This window comes from Stegastes partitus, unplaced genomic scaffold (assembly GCF_000690725.1).
Source record: "Stegastes partitus isolate 25-593 unplaced genomic scaffold, Stegastes_partitus-1.0.2 Scaffold1876, whole genome shotgun sequence".
Lineage (NCBI taxonomy): Eukaryota > Metazoa > Chordata > Actinopteri > Pomacentridae > Stegastes > Stegastes partitus.
In genome coordinates this window covers 3,957-23,257 of record NW_007579607.1, presented here as the reverse complement: position 1 = coordinate 23,257, position 19,301 = coordinate 3,957, and the positions used below count along the sequence as shown (strand labels likewise).

General features: G+C 42.4%; 1 protein-coding gene across 1 annotated transcript; it reads left to right on the top strand.

Annotated features, from left to right (window-relative positions):
• Window positions 1-2,061: 2,061 nt before the first annotated feature.
• On the top strand, window positions 2,062-18,950 carry rfx4 (regulatory factor X, 4). The gene is made up of 18 exons (XM_008302770.1): window positions 2,062-2,104; window positions 4,130-4,216; window positions 4,422-4,482; window positions 7,358-7,481; window positions 8,732-8,793; window positions 8,945-9,158; window positions 9,642-9,719; window positions 9,809-9,972; window positions 10,905-11,005; window positions 11,212-11,270; window positions 11,376-11,520; window positions 11,840-11,934; window positions 12,385-12,502; window positions 13,370-13,489; window positions 14,267-14,428; window positions 14,532-14,697; window positions 14,783-14,921; window positions 18,678-18,950. The coding sequence occupies exons 1-18, from the start codon at window positions 2,062-2,064 to the stop codon at window positions 18,948-18,950; spliced, it is 2,211 nt and encodes a 736-aa protein (XP_008300992.1).
• The last annotated feature ends 351 nt before the right edge of the window (window positions 18,951-19,301 follow it).

Below are 19,301 nucleotides of genomic sequence, written 5' to 3'. Positions count from 1 at the left end.
ATCGATATAGAATAGAATAGAACTTTATTGATCCATTTGGTGCAAACCTCAGGGAAACTGTTTATTGTAAATTTAGTGGATTTTCTTTAAATCAAGTTGGCATAAAACCCTGACCTGATACAGAAAAGCAGACGACATTTTTGGATTCAGAGTTGCAAAAATGTCCTAAATCAGTAAAAAAATCCTGGACACCTTCAAAAAAGTATTTTTTTGTAACCCAGTGTAATTAGGCTTCTTGTATTAACATCTATTAGAAACTGACTAGCGGCTCATAAAAGCATCATAGAGAGTTTTGTTTGGCTGTTAGATGCATTTTTAAGTGTCTGAGGAGCTGGTGTCGGTCCAGCAGACGGTGTCACGTATGGAAACGTGTGCAGAGCAACAAGCTTCCTGACGTCAGCAGGAGGACGGAGCTGCTTCCAGTCATACTCGCTTCCTCTTTAAAGCGAAGCCTTTAATGCCACCAACATGTCGTATGTGGCGTAACCATACCCCCCACTCGCACATACACGCACAACTCAATTGGGGCCTTTTCACCGAACAAAAGCAGAACACATCCGTTTGTGTGGGCAGAGTGTGCGAGAATAGGACGGATGGGAGAGGCTCTTTTGGTGGCTGCACCTGTCCCATTTCACGAGGCTCTAATAAGCAGATAACAGTGGCAGGATGGGAGAGAGAGAGACAGACTCCCCCCTTCGTCTTATTAGAGTAAAATTAATTAGATCCTCCTCTGAGGTCACGACTTTCCGTGAACCACCGTCTGAACCTTCCAGCACTGAGTCGCTGTTGTTGCATGTGTGAAATCTTGGATGCAAGTTTCTCCCCAAGTCTTGACCTTTTTTTTTTTCCAGCATCTTTTTTTTTTTCCCCCCTTCATGTATGAGAGGATGCTCTTCCAACCTCATGCCTCCTCGTCCTGCCGGCGGCTCCCGGGTCGGCTGCGTGTCGGCGAGCATCGGCGGCGGCGTCCACGCCTGCGCACTGCCAGAGAAAGTCCTCCTTTGCTATCCATGGTGTGGTGAGTAATTCAGCCATAATCCGCCTTTCTCCTCTCCCCTCTTCTTTCCCCTCTCCTCTCCCCCTCTCCTGCGGTTCCATTCATATTCTAATCACAGCTTTCCCTTCTCCAGCTCTCAGGCACTCCATCAGAGCCCTCCCAGCCTCGGGCTTTGCACTTTTACTTCCCCCCCTTTGTGACCGTTCCCTCTTCTCAGAGGCACACCAAAAATAAGGTTGCCACAGCGAGAGAGTGAACGAAAAGAACTGTGATTTAAAAAAAATGTAAAAAAAAAAAAAAAGAGAGAGAGAGAGAGAAAGTCGCACAGTTTTTACAGATTTCTGTCCGTCGCCTCTGCGGAGAAAGTTAAAGACGCTTTAACGTTGGAACGAACCAGCGCAAACGAGGCAACAAGTGTCTGTGGGATGTGAATAAAAGCAGGAGGAAAGGCCGGAGCGGCGGTTGTGCGGGGATGTATGTTTATTTGGAGCTTGGGGGTGTATAAAAACGTATTAAATGCCATAATGGAAGACGGGGAGGCCACAGTGTTAGGACTGCGTAGATCTAAGCCTCTCTCTTTTTTTTTTTTTTTTTTTTCGTTGGGAGGGAGCTTTTCTTATTCAAAACAGCCCCACAAAAGACTTCCAGTGAGCCTTGCCACATCCCCATCTGACTTGGGGCCATTCATCAGCCTTCCAAGCCTATCAATGACATGTCCCCATCAGGGCTCCTATAAAATCAGCCCCTTTCCCATGAAACATCAGCAAACATTTTGACGGGTCTGGCTTTCCCCCCGCTGGATTTCTGGAGTCTCTACCTCCCCCCCTTTTCCACCCTTATTCCCACCTCCCCACCACCACCACCACCACCACCTCCTCCTCCTCCTCCTCCTCCTCCTCCGCCAACACCACCCCTCTCCGGGCGAACCTCAGATCCTCAACATCTCCTGTGACGGGCAGTGGTCACGGAAACACAGAGCGAGACAAGGGGAGAGCCGCCGAGGAGGGGGAAACGTGCACTAAAGCCATTTTCTTGGAGGAGCCAGTGTCGTTGATGGGAAGAGGATGCATTGTGGGCTGCTGGAGGAGCCTGATATGGATTCCACAGGTCAGTCCTGCTAAAACTCTCGCTTGTCCGGATGTGTTGAGAAAATCTGTCGCTTCTTCTTCTTCTTCTGCTGCTGCACTTTTTTTCTGCGAGTCTCAAACTTTCTCTGCAGGAACTCGGGGCGGGGGGGACGACTGTCTGGACGCTCATCTGTTGCTTTTTAAATTTCTGCTCATGAAGGAGAGTTTTCGGTGACACACGGGAAGCGACGTTTTAATCTGATTAAAGAAAAAGAAAAAAAATAGGCCCTAAAATCTCTCAGAACTCGCCCCGGCCAAGTGGTTTCTCGCTATTTTGTCAGTGTTTTCGGTGAAAGTGTTGCGCTGGTCATTAGGAGGATAAAAACAACAAGTGCACCATCATGCTGCACCTGCTCTCTTCAACTTATTTGCTGAGGGACCAAACTGGAAATCTGAGCCATTTAATCATTGATTTTCTGGTTAAAAGAAACTTTAATAATTAATCTGATTAAATGATTGAAACTAATTGTGCGGTAATTAAAAGCGAGAGAAGAGGCTCCATCGGTGTTAAACGTGTCCACATTTAGGTTGTCATTTGGTGCACTTTGCAGTCGGGTGTAGTTTGAATGTGTGCTAAGAAATGAGCGAACATCCGTTTCACTTGTTGATCAAATTTAATCCAATTATTTAGATCCCCCAACGTATCTGTTCTGCTGGCAAATGAAGCTTGAGATCTGAGCCTCTGAGGAGAATTAGCTCCACTCGGGTGGATTCACTTTTTCATTTCCAGGATTTTTTCTTTCTTTCTTTTCTTTTTTTTTTTTAGCTAGAAGGAAGCAAATAGTGACAGTAAAGGCTGTCAGTGACACTCGTGGTGTTTAATTCAAATGTTGTTTTTATTTTAGAAAAAAAAAAAAAAGAACTAGAAACGTGTTATTAATGCTGATAAATATACAGTTAGAAGTGTCAAACTTTGAATTTAAAATATTTGTAGATAGAAAAACTTGTCTGTTTCATTGTTTGGAGGAGTTTTCTGTTTCTTTCTGCACCAAACTGCGTTTTCTGTCTGCAGAACATCGAATTTAGAGTTTAAACTTCTCAAACTTTGCAGCATCTCGATTCGATGCCCTCCGTGTGCTCCAACAAGTTGTCCTGCCAACAGTTTGTCCTAGCAACAGCTGCTCTGGTGAAACTGGGCAAAAAAAAAAAAAAGATTTATAAAGATAGAGGTCAAAGTAGCTGCTTGTCATTTTTATTTAATTCGCTGCACAAACTTGTTTCTGCTCATTTACATTTTCGGTGACATAATAGTTTTTATCCACCTGATTTAACAAAAAACTTTTTTATTTCTGTTTGTCAAATGAAATTCAGATAATGCACTCAATCACAACAATTAACTTTATACGAGTTCCTTCTCAACCATCGAATGCTGATTATCTTTCCTTGAATTTTAAACGGATTTCCACTCTATCGGGCTGCTTCCACATGAAAGCTTTGGTGTTTTGCTGCTGCTCGCTCACAGAAAGCACACCAGTCGAGCTATTTCTAAGTAGAAATTAAAACGGGACAATGGCCTCTATTCCACCAGACTGCTTCAGTAATGTGCACAGGCTCTTTTTAAGCAAGTGTGTATGGTCGTAGACTCCTGGGAACAATGCTGGATTCCTGCCGTCTCGGTGAAAACATCTCAAATAGAGCCATGGCTGCACCGCTGCCCCTACAATCGATTGTTGTCAGCTCGCCCTGTCACATTAGTGACATTTAAAGTGTCCTGTATAGGCAGTGATTTGCACTGTTTATGTAAATACGACTCTGGCTCTATTCTAATGCGCCACGACGTTAGGTTAGCTCAGAAAAAGAGCTTTGAAATGTTCACTTCAAGCGAAAATTTAGATAAAAAATAGAACAAAACAAGACTGAACTGATGTTTTAACCGAATTACAATTACTGTAAAATTAAAATATAGGTATTTAAAGAGGTGCCATAATTTCATCATGACTTAAAAGTATATTTGTTGGAGTTTTTGCTGTGAGGTGACATGTGGCCCTTCATGTCTTTTTTGTAGAGAGCTGGATTGAAAGATGCCTCAATGAAAGCGAGAGCAAGCGGTACTCCAGTCACACGTCTCTGGGGAACATGTCCAACGACGAACGTAAGCAGGACGAACGCCGTCACACTGAAACCACCAAAGAACCTCGTAAACTGTGTTGTGTTTTTTTTCCCCCAGACTTATGGTTTGTGTAGAAAGTGTCGTTTAACCGCAGAACAAGTGAGATTAAAAAGCGGATGTTTGTGTTTGTGCCACACTTCTGTCAATCCGTCCTGATAACTTCATCGAGCTGTGTTGTATGTTGCAGATGAAGAAAAAGAGAACAACAGAGCCTCTAAACCACATTCGACACCAGCTACTCTGGAATGGTAAGCTATTAACAACACATATTTACATTTTTTTCCCCCTTTTGTTTTATGTAAAAATAAATAAGAGAAAAGTAGAAACATGTAAAAGACACACAGCAGTTTATTTCATACATGTTTTAATATTTTACAAGGTTCTAAATGAATTAATACCTGAAGCTTTTATTCATCACGTGGAGCATAAACGCTAAATATCATGAGTCTATTTTATTCTCATATAATTAAAATGACACACATATCGCAGGGTTTTTTCCGTCTCTTAATCCTGCTGAGCAGTGATAACTTGTTGGTAAACCATATAGGATTTCCGACATCATTTCCAGTCATGTCAGATATCACATTTGCATTAATTTAAATAGTTTTACATGACATGACTCTATGAGCAGCGGTTTCTCTGCACGCTGGTTCCTCTCCTCCAATTCTTCTTTAATTTTTTTTTAAGCAAATTTTTTTTTTTTTCTCCTCCAAACCTTGGATCTGATAACGAGAATCTGATCAGATTAGATTTTATTTTATCCTGATGAGGAAATTAGCTGTAAAGTCGTCTCAACAGCTTCAACATGTTCAACATCCCAAATATGCCTCCAGTTTCTGAGCCTCCCTGTTGCACAGCCCCATGACTAATCACACTTAATAGCACATAAATGAATATTTATACTGAGTTTAACCTGCACTGCGAGGAGCCCAAATTAAGTGTGAGGGAACTGTCTTTGCAATTATGTGCCTTTTAAAGAGAAGCGTTATAGACATAAATATAACTGTAAATCTCTCCTCTAACAGCTGTAGTAATTTTCCCACTGAGCACATTGATGATCTGTTCCTGTTGAAGGCGATCATTTGGGCTCATGATGTTTTAACGCAAATTTTGTTTAAATTTTATTAGGATGTTGCCTTTAAAATAATCAGTTTTTACAAATGTAATGATGTATTTTTGATTGATTTAGTTGTTTTTATTCAGACAGAACGTATGGGTCACGTGACGATTTGCATCTGATTGTCAGAAAACGGACAAACTGAAACCTGTTATTCTGCTCAAAGCGTAAATACTGGCCGCAATTCTTTTATGAATTTAATTCAAAAGATAGTCCACAGACTCCAGAGTGAATGGAAACCTAAGTCAGGTCATAGAGGCTCAAGGAAACAATACGAGCATGGCTCAGAACAACAGCAGCATATTCCATGTAAATAAATAAGGTCACTAAAACACATTTACACACAACATGTGATGTAAATGGAGTGGGTACCAGCTCATTTATTCTGATAAAAACATAGGCTAGATAGATATTTTTAAATAAATAAAACATGTGTCGGGATGCAGTTGAGGTGTTGGCATGAATTAATGTGCAGTTTATTTACTCTGTAAGGATTTAAACTCCTTTTTAATCATCAGGTTCTGGTCGTTTAGAGAAATGATTATTTTTATTTATCATTGTTTTTAAATTAATAAAACTAATAGGGAGGCATTACTGCTATGAGAACAGATGATTTCTTACAGATTTGTGCTAAACATTTGAAAAACGTCAGTAAATGCACCAGTTTTAGAATTAAAATCCGGCTGCCATTCATGTCCATGAGTCTGACGCTTCTTCTTTGTTTGCCTGTTTATTTTTTTGAAAGCTGCTTTTTTTTATACGATTCAAAGATGAGCTTTTAGGGGCTTTTTGTATTGATTAATTCCAAATAAAACAAATCTCTCATAATATCAAAGCGTTCCACAAAAACTGCTTAAAATCATGAATTATTGATTCTGGTGTACCTCAAGGCTCAGTGTTGGATCCGCTCTTGTTTAGCGTTTTGCACTTTAGTTTGTACTTTTTAGACAATGTGATGGATCGTATATAAAGATACGAATATATTGTGATCTGTGTTTCTTAAAACTCTGAAGAACATTAAAATGTTTTAGTTGAGGAAGACGCTTTAAAGCTGCAGTGAGGGATTTCTTTGTTGAACCATTAGGGGGCAGAAGTGTTCTGAAATGCTAATAGTTTATTGTGAATTTATGGCTTTTTTATTTTATTTAATTTTTTTAGTAAAATTGCCTAAAAACCTACATATAAGCTGAGCAGACAGCAGATACATGCAACACTGACAGCTACAGACACCTGCGGATTGTGTTTTATTTGGCATTCAATTGAATATTTATGTTTATGGAGATTTAAGTAGTTTATACGTGTAAATACTTCAATTTAAATCATTGTGTAGGTGTATAGGCACCAAAAATGTCAACTGATCTTGTTAATTGGTGTAATTTAATTTATTTGTCACACGTTTTTTTCACAAGCGTACTTAAAAATACAACAGACGTTACAATAACACAACAACACACTACAGTGAAGTATATTAAAAAATGTTCAAATAAGCCACAGTTCTGTTTTTAATCAACATTTCGCTTTGAATTTATTAGACTTTATTCACCACAGCTGACACGAGGCCGCTTACGAACATCAGGAAGAATTAGGTTTTGGCCGCGACTGTTGCGCAACTCTTGGAGGAGCGATTGTTGTTGTTGTGTTGTTGTGAGATTCGGGTCGCCATGCTCAACCCATATTTCGTTGCAACCGAGTCACGGAACCTCTAATGCTGTGGAGACGTGTGGGACGGTTGGGCTGCATGCTGTTTGGTTCTAACTGTGCAGAGCTGCTTTGATATGTGTGTCCATAGCTGAGCTTTCATTTGCTTTTCTGTTCTGTTCTGTTTGGGTTTTATACGTCTTTTAGCCGTTGACGTATCCAGGAAGTTCAAAAATAGCCTTGATGGCGTCTGAAGAAGATAAACTTGTATTTTTACTCATTTTTGCAGTTCAATTCTGTAATTATAAGATAGTTGAATTCCTCTCACTTCTATTCGGATCGCTGATAGCTCCTGTTGTCGTCCTCAGGCTAGAAGAAAACTACGAGATAGCCGAAGGTGTGTGCATCCCCCGGAGTGCCCTCTACATGCATTACTTAGACTTCAGCGAAAAGCACGACACGCAGCCTGTGAACGCAGCCAGCTTTGGAAAGGTGAGATTCAAACCTGACTGGTGGTGAAACAATCTCCAACCGGTTTGATTTAGTTTTCTTTTTTTTTGATTAATGGATGTGTACGTTCAAAGCAATCAGAGCAAAGTGACAAAGCAATGTTGTGCGAAGGCGGTAATCTCATCCCCTCAATCGGCCATAAGCGTCGCTCTGACCATTTCATGCCTGGCTTGGCTTCGCGGCCGCCGCGTTGGCTGCTGGGTTGAAGTTATATCGACTGCAGCTCAGTGTGAAGCAAAAGCTCGGCGGTCGCTCGCTCGCTGAACACATAATCTAGAGCCAAAGGAGATGTGCTTTCGTCTGTTCCCACAACCCCAAGAAGTTCCTCAAGCCTTCCTACCCCCAGCCATCCCCATGTACCCTGGACTCCGGCCCCAACCCCCAACCCCGGCCCACCCGCCCCCCTCCTCCCTCCGCAGCTCCTGTCGGAAGATATTGAAAAAGAGAAGGGGCCTGGATTAATGTGTAATTAAAGGAAATTTGGAAGGGTGAGATGTTGCGGAATGTTAGATCAGTGGCTGGAGCAGTGTGGGGTGTCCTTTAGGAAGGCTTCATTGATTCAGGACAAAAAAACGAGAGAGGGCCCGGACTGCCTCCCTGTCTGCTCATTTATCAAGCGGGGCCTGACAGAAACTTCACAGCTTGGCCTCTTTTTTCATCCCACACAATGGAGAGCTACACTGTTTGCTAAAGTTTCTGCACCAGGAGCTGGACCAAGGAGCCAATCTCTTTTGGACAAAAAAAAAAAAAAAAAAGGAGAGGAAAAGAAGGAAGAAGGAGGGAGTGGAGATGAGAAAGAGAAGGAGTGAGGCTGGCTGGGTGGGTGGATAGATGAGGGGAGGCTGTTGATATAGAAAAAAAAAAAAAAAGTAATACCCCTGGATGTCATAAATGGATGGCTCTCAAAGCTTTTCTTTTTTTTCTTCTCCTGGTCGTGGACCTCCCTGTGGATACAACCGCGAGACAAACTTTATTAAACACTTTCTCACGTTGAAATGAAGACGCCGTACAGGAGCAGCGTCCTCTAATATGTTTACTATAAAAAGAGTTAAAAGTGAAATGAACCGTTTTCCAGCTATAGAGCAGCACAGAGTGAAGAAAACATGTCGTTGTTCTTTTTCTGTTTACTTTGATGAATTCCTGGTGTGATTTATATCAAATATAGTAAAGTATATGAACAATTTAACCCTTTTTCTGTACTTAAAACACACTGACGGCTTTTTTTTTTCCAGATCATTAGGCAGCAATTTCCAGCACTAACTACCAGAAGACTGGGGACAAGAGGGCAGTCGAAGTAAGTTGTCTTTATCACACATTAAACAAATAAAACCAGCTATTAGTAGCACAGAGATGTGGTTCAATTCACTTGTTTTTGAGGATTTTTATCCGATTCTCACAGCATCAGAGAGACGCATCTGAAATAATTAATTGAACTTCCCCCTCAGGTACCACTACTACGGCATCGCGGTGAAGGAGACCTCCCAGTATTATGACGTGATGTACTCCAAAAAGGGAGCTGCGTGGGTGAACGAGACGGGCAAGAAAGAGGTCACGAAGCAGACAGTGGCGTATTCACCGCGCTCCAAGCTGGGGACGCTCCTGCCAGAGTTTCCAAATGTCAAAGACCTAAATTTGCCTGCCAGCCTGCCAGAAGAGAGGGTAAACAGGAGTTTTAAAAGTCCATCCTTACAGCAACCCCCTCCCCTCTCCCTCCTCACCTCTCCCTGCCATCTCAACATCTCTGCGCCCCCTCTGGCTCTTTTATCTGCCCCGGGACCTTCACTGGGTTTGCGTTTAGAGAAGGACCTTGAGGATTTATATGCTGGCTCCTCACTAACTCTTAATCTTTTGGAGGGAGATAATAAGATCTAGCGACGGACAAAGGACAGGCACTAGCTGTCCGGCTCTTAAAAGGGGGGCCATGATTTTAAATGGTTTGTGTTTTTGCTGATCTCTAAAGCTCGCTTTATGTTCCTCCGCTCCAGGCTAGACCTGTAACATGTATTTATTGGTTCACATGCTTTGTTCAAGATTTATTTTCTTGTTTTTGCGGCGCTGTTTTTTCCCCCAAAACAGAGGGGAAAAAAAAAAGGCTATTAAGTTAGTGATGCAATTAGATTAATACTCTGTTGTCGCCCACAGGTGTCAACCTTCATCATGATGTACAGAACGCACTGTCAGAGGATACTGGACACGGTTATCCGAGCCAACTTTGACGAGGTTTTAAGCCTTTGCTCAGTTTGAATTGTAGTTAATTTGTGAAAATGTACAAAATATTCCTCTAAAATTGAACTGTGTGGTGTCTGCAGGTCCAAAGCTTCCTGCTGCACTTCTGGCAGGGCATGCCGCCCCACATGCTCCCTGTCCTCGGCTCGCCCACCGTGGTCAACATAGTGGGCGTCTGTGACTCCATCCTCTACAAGGCCATCTCCGGGGTGCTGATGCCCACCGTCCTGCAAGCACTGCCTGACAGGTCAGTGTGTGTCCTCACCGTCTTTTCTACATGCAGAGGAATTTAGGGACATTTTTATATTCAATTTTCATTTGTACATGTTTAAACCTGCATTATTTAGGCATCTTATCTTTCTGTCATCTGTAATGCCTTATGCACAGCTTACATACATATTTATTTCACTATATTATACTGCTATGTCAGCATCTTACAGCTCGTTGTCACGTCTGATGATCTGCATGCACATCAGTGAAGTTTACTCAAATTCCAACTGTTGTTTAGCTAAAAAAAATAAATGTACAACATTTAGGTAGCGGTCTGCATAGAGTTAGAAGAGTGCAGTGTACAAAAGAATTAAATTAAATTGGAGTAAAAACACCATCAAACCTGCTTTTAGCTTCTCAACTGTTGATGATGATGATACCAAACATTTTTTTGAGTGTGGAAGCTGTTTTGGTGCTTTGGGAAAAACAAAAAAAAATCTTCACTCAAGTTGCATTCACAGTGTTGTCAAATTTAAGGCCAAGGCCAGAATTCTTATTTGATGGGACGTCTGAGTGTCATTACAGCAAATCACAGCTTTAAATAGGGTGGAGTAATCCATTGCAGTCTAGTTAACACAAAGAAGCCTCTTGGATCAAGTTAAAATCATTTAAATAAAGACAAAGGTGCTCATTAGGTGACAAATCAAGTGACATTTACATGAATTGACATTTACCTTTAAAAAGCATGAAATAATCCATTTATACTAAAAGCACGATCAGCTACAGTTTGAGGTCTAAATATAAGATTATTAAACTTGGTTCAATCTGCAGTTTTCTGCTTTTATCAGGCAAACAATAAATTGGGTATTTAAGAAAATGTCATCAATGAGTCTATAATGAAGACGTAAAATTATTAGTTTATATCAAATGGAATCATGTTTAATGTGAAAACTGTGCTTCCTCCCACAGTCTGACTCAGGTTATTCGAAAATTTGCCAAACAGCTGGATGAGTGGCTTAAAATAGCACTTCACGACCTTCCAGAGAACCTGAGGAACATCAAGTTTGAATGTAAGTATAAGAATATATCATAAAAAGTTTCCAGTCGATCTGCAGGTTTTTAAGTGAACATATGTAGAATAATAAACCCATGGGCTCAAGTCATGCATCACACATGATGGTTTGCTTCCTAATAACATTACAGATATATGTTTTTTATTTTTAAAAGTGACACTCGCACTATTAACCGTGTGTTTTTCTCTTTTTTTTGTTCCCAGTATCGAGGAGATTTTCTCAGATTCTAAAGCGGCAAACGTCATTAAACCATCTATGTCAGGTGCCTATCGTGGTCTGAATGTTTTTAATAAAAATCCATATGAAAAAACAAAGGCGATAAGGGATATGCTAGGGCGCATCATATTGTTGATTTATCTGTGCGCAGGCATCGCGGACTGTGATAAACAGTGCCGACATCACCTTTCAAATGCTGGAGGACTGGAGGAATGTGGACTTGAACAGCATCACCAAGCAGACACTTTACACCATGGAGGACTCGCAGGAGGAGCACCGGCAGCTTATTATCCACTGTAAGTCCTCGCTGTTCAACCACACACATACTGCACTTCCACGTAAACAACACGCTGACGGACAATCATTCCCACGACCGGCAGAGTCAAAGCATTAATGACGGAGACCAAAAGGTTAAACAAGTTCACTCTCCTCTGAAACGCCCTGCGGAGCATCTCCAATTCACCGCGGGCCTCGCTGCCCCGAGTCCGCCCTGACAGGATCAGAGGTCGCAGACGCGTCGAAGCTGCCGCACGGAGATGCTGTTTGCATCCAAGATCTGTGTTATTTTTCAGTCGAGTGATGTAAAGTGACCTGATGTTCTCCCTCCTGTCTCAGTGTACCAGGAGTTCGACCGTCTCCTGGAGGAGCAGTCGCCCATCGAGGCTTACATCGAGTGGCTGGACTCCATGGTGGACCGCTGCGTTGTCAAGGTCAGATTTTCCATTTGTTTAGGGGAATGGTCTGACTCATCACATTTGTCCATAAATGCACAGATAAAAGTATTTCGTTGCATCGTTACATCTGATGCTGAGACGGCCGCCTCCCTGCACAGACACCTGTGGCTGCTGCAGCCTCTCGTGTCTTTCTCAGACGGAGGCACTTACGTTGCAATCCTCCCAGTTAATGATGTCTTCAAGCTTCCCATTTGCGTCCATTATGTGCCAGATATGGGCTTGTAAAATTTGGTCGCCCCGGCAACGTCTTGGACCGCCCGGACAATAGTTCAATAGGAAGGCGTGTCCCTGGGGGCAAATTAAATAGTTGACTTGTTGACATGTTTTTCGTCCCTGAGGGTTAAGCCCCAATACGGACCCAGGGGTTAATTCTACCGCAGCATCCCCACCCTTCCCCCTCTTTTCTCATGGAAATGTTCTCTCTAGGTGGCAGGGAAGAGGCCCGGGTGCCTGAAGAAGGTGGCCCAACAGTTCCTGCTGATGTGGTCATGTTTTGGTACCAGAGTCATCCGGGATATGACCCTCCACAGCGCGCCCAGCTTCGGTGAGCTGCTTTGTCATCATTTCTTTAGAAAATACACGACTCTGACAGCCTGGTTGGTACATTTAGGACGGTTAGTTATGGTGTTTATTGTGTCATGCACATAACGAGTTTGTGAATGCTCCACTGTGACACAATGCAGTGATGCTAAATGTTTAAAACTTTTCTCGTCCTAACCATGTTGCGTTCAGGTCCACACTCCTGTGCTGCAAAATGTGCAGAGAGGACGAACAAGTAAAATGGCTGCTGCTGCTTTAACAGCTTTCCGTGCACAACCAAGGTTCGCAGCAAGCGAAGAGCAGTAAAAACGGGAGAAAAGAAAATGGCTTCTCTTTCCTCTCCTGGTGTCCTTTGGCCCTGTCTGTGAATATCAAAGACACAGCTGGTTGCAGTGTTTTGATAAAGCAGGTCTCTGTGCACAAACAGCTAATTAACAAAAGCCGCCCCTCCCCTCCTGCCGACGCGTTTGCCTGTCTTTTCCATTTTATGACCGGTCAGTATTACACCCCGCTTACCCCCCCGCCCCCCACCACCACCCCTCCTCCTGAATAGCCACAAGTGTTTATTATGCACACGGCGGCGGCAGCGACCCGCACAATGACACAATTGTGACACTCCCTCACATGCCACGGGCTCATCTTCCGTGCGACCCCGGGGTCAGCTGACATATTTCTGGCGCTGAGTCGGTACATGGAAACACTTCTTTTTTTTAATAGCAGCGGCCCTCCTGTCAGCCCGCAGGATGTGAAGTCACCACATGTTTTTTTGGTCTTAAAGGGCATCGGCGTTTGCATCACGGGTCGGCGTCTGGCCGCTTCATTCTGGATGCTTTCTGCCGCTAATAACACTCGTTGGTTGGTGTGTCCGCAGGATCCTTCCACCTGATCCACCTCATGTTCGATGATTACGTGCTCTACCTGCTGGAGTCGCTGCACTGCCAGGAGAGAGCCAACGACCTCATGAGGGCCATGAAGGGAGAAGGCAGCACAGGTACCTGCAGGTCCACCTACTAGCTGACTGTAGCTCACAAGCGAAGCTGATTGGTCGAGAAATTATGTCGCCTCATAATATGATGGTGTGAAATTTCTGGAACTGAAATTTATTCACAGTATTCAGTCAGAAAAATTAGTCCAAGTTAGTATCCCAAAGATGCTCTAATCTGAGCTCATCAGATGTTTCTGGTTTTCTTTGTGTTATGTGATAATAAATGGATGAGATTTAGACTTTTGAGTGAATTGAGGACGTAAATTTTGGCTTCAGCAAGTGATGATGTACATTTTTTCGACCAAATGTGACTTGATTCATTAAGAAATAAGCAGCAGATTAATCAGTAAATAAAATAATAGTTTAAATGCAATACAAAGAATAAAAACGTATTTACTTTGTAGCTTGAAATATCTAATTATTGGGGTGTTTGGGGGCCTTAATGCAGCACTCACAGGCCAGAAAAGCTGCAGGAAAACCCTGCTCTTTTTTGTGTAGTGCTCAAAGGAGGTAGTTTGCTGATATAAGCCCAAGATTTTATTATTCCAGCTGAAATCACAGTAAATTATACGTATATTCAGTTTACAGAAAACCTGCAGTAGCTCATAGATTGACTGGAAACTTTAGTTGCTTTGGGATATTTTAAAATCAGTCCTGCTTTTTATCGTGATGTTCATATTTGTACCTCTTAGTTGTGTTGTACTTGTGCACATTCAGGTGCAACACATCTGCCCAACATCTCTCTTGTGCTTCTAATAATCTGTCGTCTCGTCACACCTTCAGCAGAGAGAGAGGAGGAGTTCACGCTGACAGAAACCACTCCCACCTCCCCGTCTCCGGGATCCTACTCTCCCGCCCGCTCCGTCCACTCCGTGGGCGTCTCCTCGGCCAGCTCCCCCACGGCAGCCGTGTCCCCCGAGTACACCGGAGTCACCACCACCACAGGTGAGGCGGGACTCGCACACACAGAGTGTAAACGCTTTTCAGCGCACATAGTTCCCGCTGCGCCAACACATTTGTCTCTGTCTGTCATATATGTGTCTACCAGGCGCTGTTCAGTCATATACCTGGTCCCTTACATACACAGTGACAACAGCAGGCGGCTCCACTCCAGAGGCCGGTCAGCAGCTGTCCTGCATGAGAAGCAGCGCTCCAGTCCCTCCTCCGTCTTCAGCCCACAGGATGCCGGTGTACACCCACAGGGAGGAGCACGGGTAACTATCAGCTTTCAAGATTCAAATCATTTAAATTGGAGGACATTTTTATTAAATTAATTTTGACTTCTTGCCTCCGTTCCAGGTACACTGGCAGCTACAACTACGGCAGTTACGCCAACCAGCATCCCCACTCCATCCAGAGCCAGTACCCGAGTCTGGCCCACGAGCCGGCGATCCCGGCCCCCCTTCACTACTCCGCCTACCACCGCTCGTCTGCACAGGTCAGACCCTGATGATGATTCAGTAGACTTCTAACAGAAAGGACATTAGAGTTTGAGTCCCAAATAAACTTTTTAATGTAAAGTAGTAACAATTATTATGGAAATCAATGAACTAAAACTCTTTATTATGTATTATATGGTGTATAAATGCTGCTATATTCAGATTAGTGACTGGTTTTGTGCACTATTCTGTGATAATGAGAAAATAACTAATAAAATACTTGGTAAGACATTTATTAGCTTGCCAACATGATAGATTTTGGTATTTTTCCAACCTAGAACACTCACAGACTTGCTTAACCTACAAATAAAACTGTAGCAGAACGGATCGAGAGGAAGAAAAAGCTCCTGGAATTTTTAACTAAAGTAAAAATACAACAAATGAAAAATACTCACATATACATGTCTACTAATAGTCCACCAAACATCCACAGCATCTGACACTGAATTGATCTCTGCAAAATGAACTTAAACGTTCAAAATTAAAAGTAGTCGATTTGCAGAATCTCTAGTTTGAGATTTTTATTGTAATATATGTTGTATTACTAGTATATTGTGGCGCGCACACACACATTAGTGTATGAGCTACAGTTTAATGTCGTGGGTGATTGACATAAATCAAATGTTAATTACTTTGCTTATCATTTATTCTTAAAGAAACAAAATGTGGATAAATTTCTAATTTGGAAAGTAACAAGTAAATATAGACGTTAAAGTCCACAAAAAAAGAGAAATGTTGTGGAGAAGAAGTATGAAGTAGCATAAAATGTTATATGCAATTATAATAATAAACTTTGTTTGTGTAGCACTTTATAAGAACAGAATTCGCAAAATGCGTTTACATAATAAAGAAACACAACACAGAGACAAGGTGACAGGAAAACAACAGGTCTGAAAAGTGCAGGCAAACACTTAAAAAATATAAAAATACACACAATAAAAATGGAAAAGAACAGACTGGGTCACTGTTGGAAGGTGTCCTACTAAAACTGGTTAAAAAGACGACATCACAGAGGGGAATGAAGATAAAAGCTGAAGTTAAAAGTAGATTAAGAACGCGAAAAGAGAGAAAGACAGCAGGTAGTACCAATAAAAAAAAAAGGGAAAAGAAATGAGTGAAAATCTAAAAGAGAAATAAAACAGAACATCACTGGAAAGCTCGTCTATAAAAGTGGATTTTATTTACATGAATACAGCCGGTTACAGTGAAAGCTTCTTTATCCATCTTAGACGGATGAAACTCACAAAACATAAACATGCATGGATAGAATAATAATAAAACAATCATGTGAATGATGCTTAAACTGTATACAGAGCTGCAGGCATCAACACTGCTCTAGATATTTACACTGTAAGAGCTGGAGAAGGCATCAAATGTGGATAAATATGTCCAGAAATATATAAATATGTAGAACACAGTATGTACACAGATCTGTTGATGCTAATATAACGTATGTGGGACAAATAGAAGCTCTTTATGCTCCATTTCACACAACAGCAGCAGCAGAACAGGTGAATGTGATCAGTCCGGCCTCTCAGCGTCTGAACTGTCCTTTCAAGAGAATAAATAGAAGATTTAAATGTGAGAAAAACAAGGTTATTATTAGGATGAGATGGAGTCGCCGATGTTGCAGCGAGTGGTGTGAGTTTACTCTTTTGGTGGTAATTTCCTGTCAAGGGTCCTCCAGCCTCCGCTGCCTTTATAGTGGGAGGAGATCAGCTGGGCCTCAGCGCTCGCACTGTTTCTAAAAGTCCCTGAATCAGCCTCTCCACACAGCGGAAGCAGACAGTGAAAGGTGGCTCGGCCGGGGCCAAGAGGGGCCCTGCTCTGTTACTCCTCTTTCCAGCTCTCAATAGTCTCTTCATCTGTTCGAGCCAGTGGCCACGGAGCAGGGCAAGGGGGCGTTTATTAAAATATTGTTATTCAATGGTCTCTTTTCTGCTTGTGAACAAGAGGCAGCTGAGCCGTCTGTTCTGCACTGACTGTCTTTTTCCATGCCGTGATCCCTCATAATGGGATCGACTGTCGTGTTTATATTTAGGGAGAAAAGGGAAAAGGGTCCTACTTCCACTTTTTTTTTTTTTTTTTTTTAGCCCCGTCTGAGCTCAAATGGGGCACAATGCCTGCACTTTGTCCGTGTGAGAGGTCGGACACGGAGCCGAAACCAACAGAAAACTTTGTCGGATCCCCATCTGTCCGAAATATTTCTGTCAACGGGCACATTTAGTCGGCGGCGTTTGTGGTCAGTCACCACAGGCAACAAAAATAACACAGGAAAACCACTTCTTTTATGAAAACCCTCATTTTCTTAAGTGGCTTAATTTTCTATTTTGACCACTGTGGCACAACTTGTGAAGCAATTTCCTCTGACAGGAAATTACCACCGGCAGGGTCAGTTCACACCAAAAGCTACATGCTTAATGCGGCATTAAATATGAAATCAGCAGCTGCCTTCGAGGACGCCGAGGTCACGTCCTCAGCGAAAGGAGAATCCGAGGGTTTGTATCGAGCTTACTGTTTATTCCTGGCAGCGTTCGAACCTTTATTAAAGGCATAATTTGACTAATTTGCTGTCAGGCGGGGAGTTAAATGAGCCGTTAAACACCACTCTCACATGTATTGGCTTCGTTTGAGGTTACAGCCAGCAGCTGGTGACCTTAGCTCAGCATTAAGACTGTAAACAAGGAGAAACAGATAGTCTGGGTCTGGAACAGTTAACAAGAAAAACACCAAATAGTATCACTGAAACACACAGATCAACAAGCTGCTTGGTAATAATAAAAGGCTGTATTTTACAGGAGGTCGTGCGTCACATGGTTTTATTAGTAATTGATTAATTAGGAAGGAAGACAATTAATAAGAATATTGCTCTCTCTTTTCCTTTAAATGAATTAAAATGTACCTGTGTGATTACAGATGAAAATATTCTTACAATGTTTTATTTTTTGAGGGGGTCGGTTACGAGGTGCGTTCAGGAACTTCAAGTCAAAATCAAAAACGTGACTAAATTCTTGAATCTAAAAAAAAAGTATGATAACGAGCGATTAGAAACGGTTTAAGTCAAGAATTCTTTCAACAAAAAAAAAAGGATTTGAATTCTTGTTAATGCTTCAAACTCTTTAGTTAAACATCTTTTAGTTCATTAACAAGAACATTTAATTCAACAATCTGCAGATTATCTTCAGCTCTGAATCGTTCACTGTTTATCTTCATACACTGTCAGGGGCTCCTCACATCCTCTCCATAAACTGAACTGCTGCCATCAGGCAAACGTTTCCGGAGCGTTAAAGGAAGAACCCCCAGAATGATCACCAGCTTCATTCCACCAGCTGTCAGAATGCTGAGCTGCTGATCCAGACATGCAAACACTTCTTTATCTAATTGCTTTTAGTTGTTGGATGCTGAAGAAACGCTCCCTCATCTTGTTTGTACTGCTGTTGTGTGTCCAGCAAAAATGACAATAAACTGGATTTGATTTGTTGTTAAGCTTAAGATAAGATAAGATAAGATAAGATAAGATAATGCCTTTATTTATCTCGCAGTGGAGAAATTCACATTGTTGTCAGCAGCTTTACACAAAGAGATACACACATACTATACAGAAAAATGTACATATAAATATAAATATAAGAAATAGTGCAACAAGTATAAAAGTACACATAAAAGGAGAATAGTGCAGATGGAATGTGAGAATGAAGCTTCTCTCAGACTTCACTGCATCGCTGTAACTCCTCTCCTCCGTTCCTCCTCCTCAGTACCAACTCAACGGCCAGATGTCTCGAATGGAGCCTTGTTTGATGGGCAGCACTCCCCGGTTGCACCCCACACCTGTCGCCCCCCGGTGGCCAGATGTGTCCCCTGCTAACAGCTGTTACACCAGCCCACCTATGCATTCATCCCGCTATGCCACTTCTGGGGACATGTACTCCCCCCTGGGCCCTCGCAGGAACTCAGAGTACGAACACTCGCAGCATTTTCCCGGCTTCGCCTACATCAACGGAGAGGCCACCACTGGCTGGGCCAAATAGCCTTCAAACGTTGCTCTGGATGTCCGTGTACGAGCTCCAGGCCGCCAGACCGCTGGACGCAAAGCCTCTGAACTCTTCCAATCAAGTGCATCAAACAACGAGGAGCAGAGAGTAAAACGGTAACGATGTGAGGCGAATAGGAATCACGGTATGGACGAACTGACAATTTGAAAAGACTCAATCAGGCTGATGGTTGTGGTGTCATTTGTGCGGAGGTTTGTTCAGATTTCTCCAGTGGAAGTATTAAATCATATAGATTGTCAAAACTTGCAGCAAAATCATTTGAAGAGTGCAATGCTGCTGCCAAGCTGTGCCTTTGTTTTAAGGAATGTACACCTCTGCCAGAGTTTC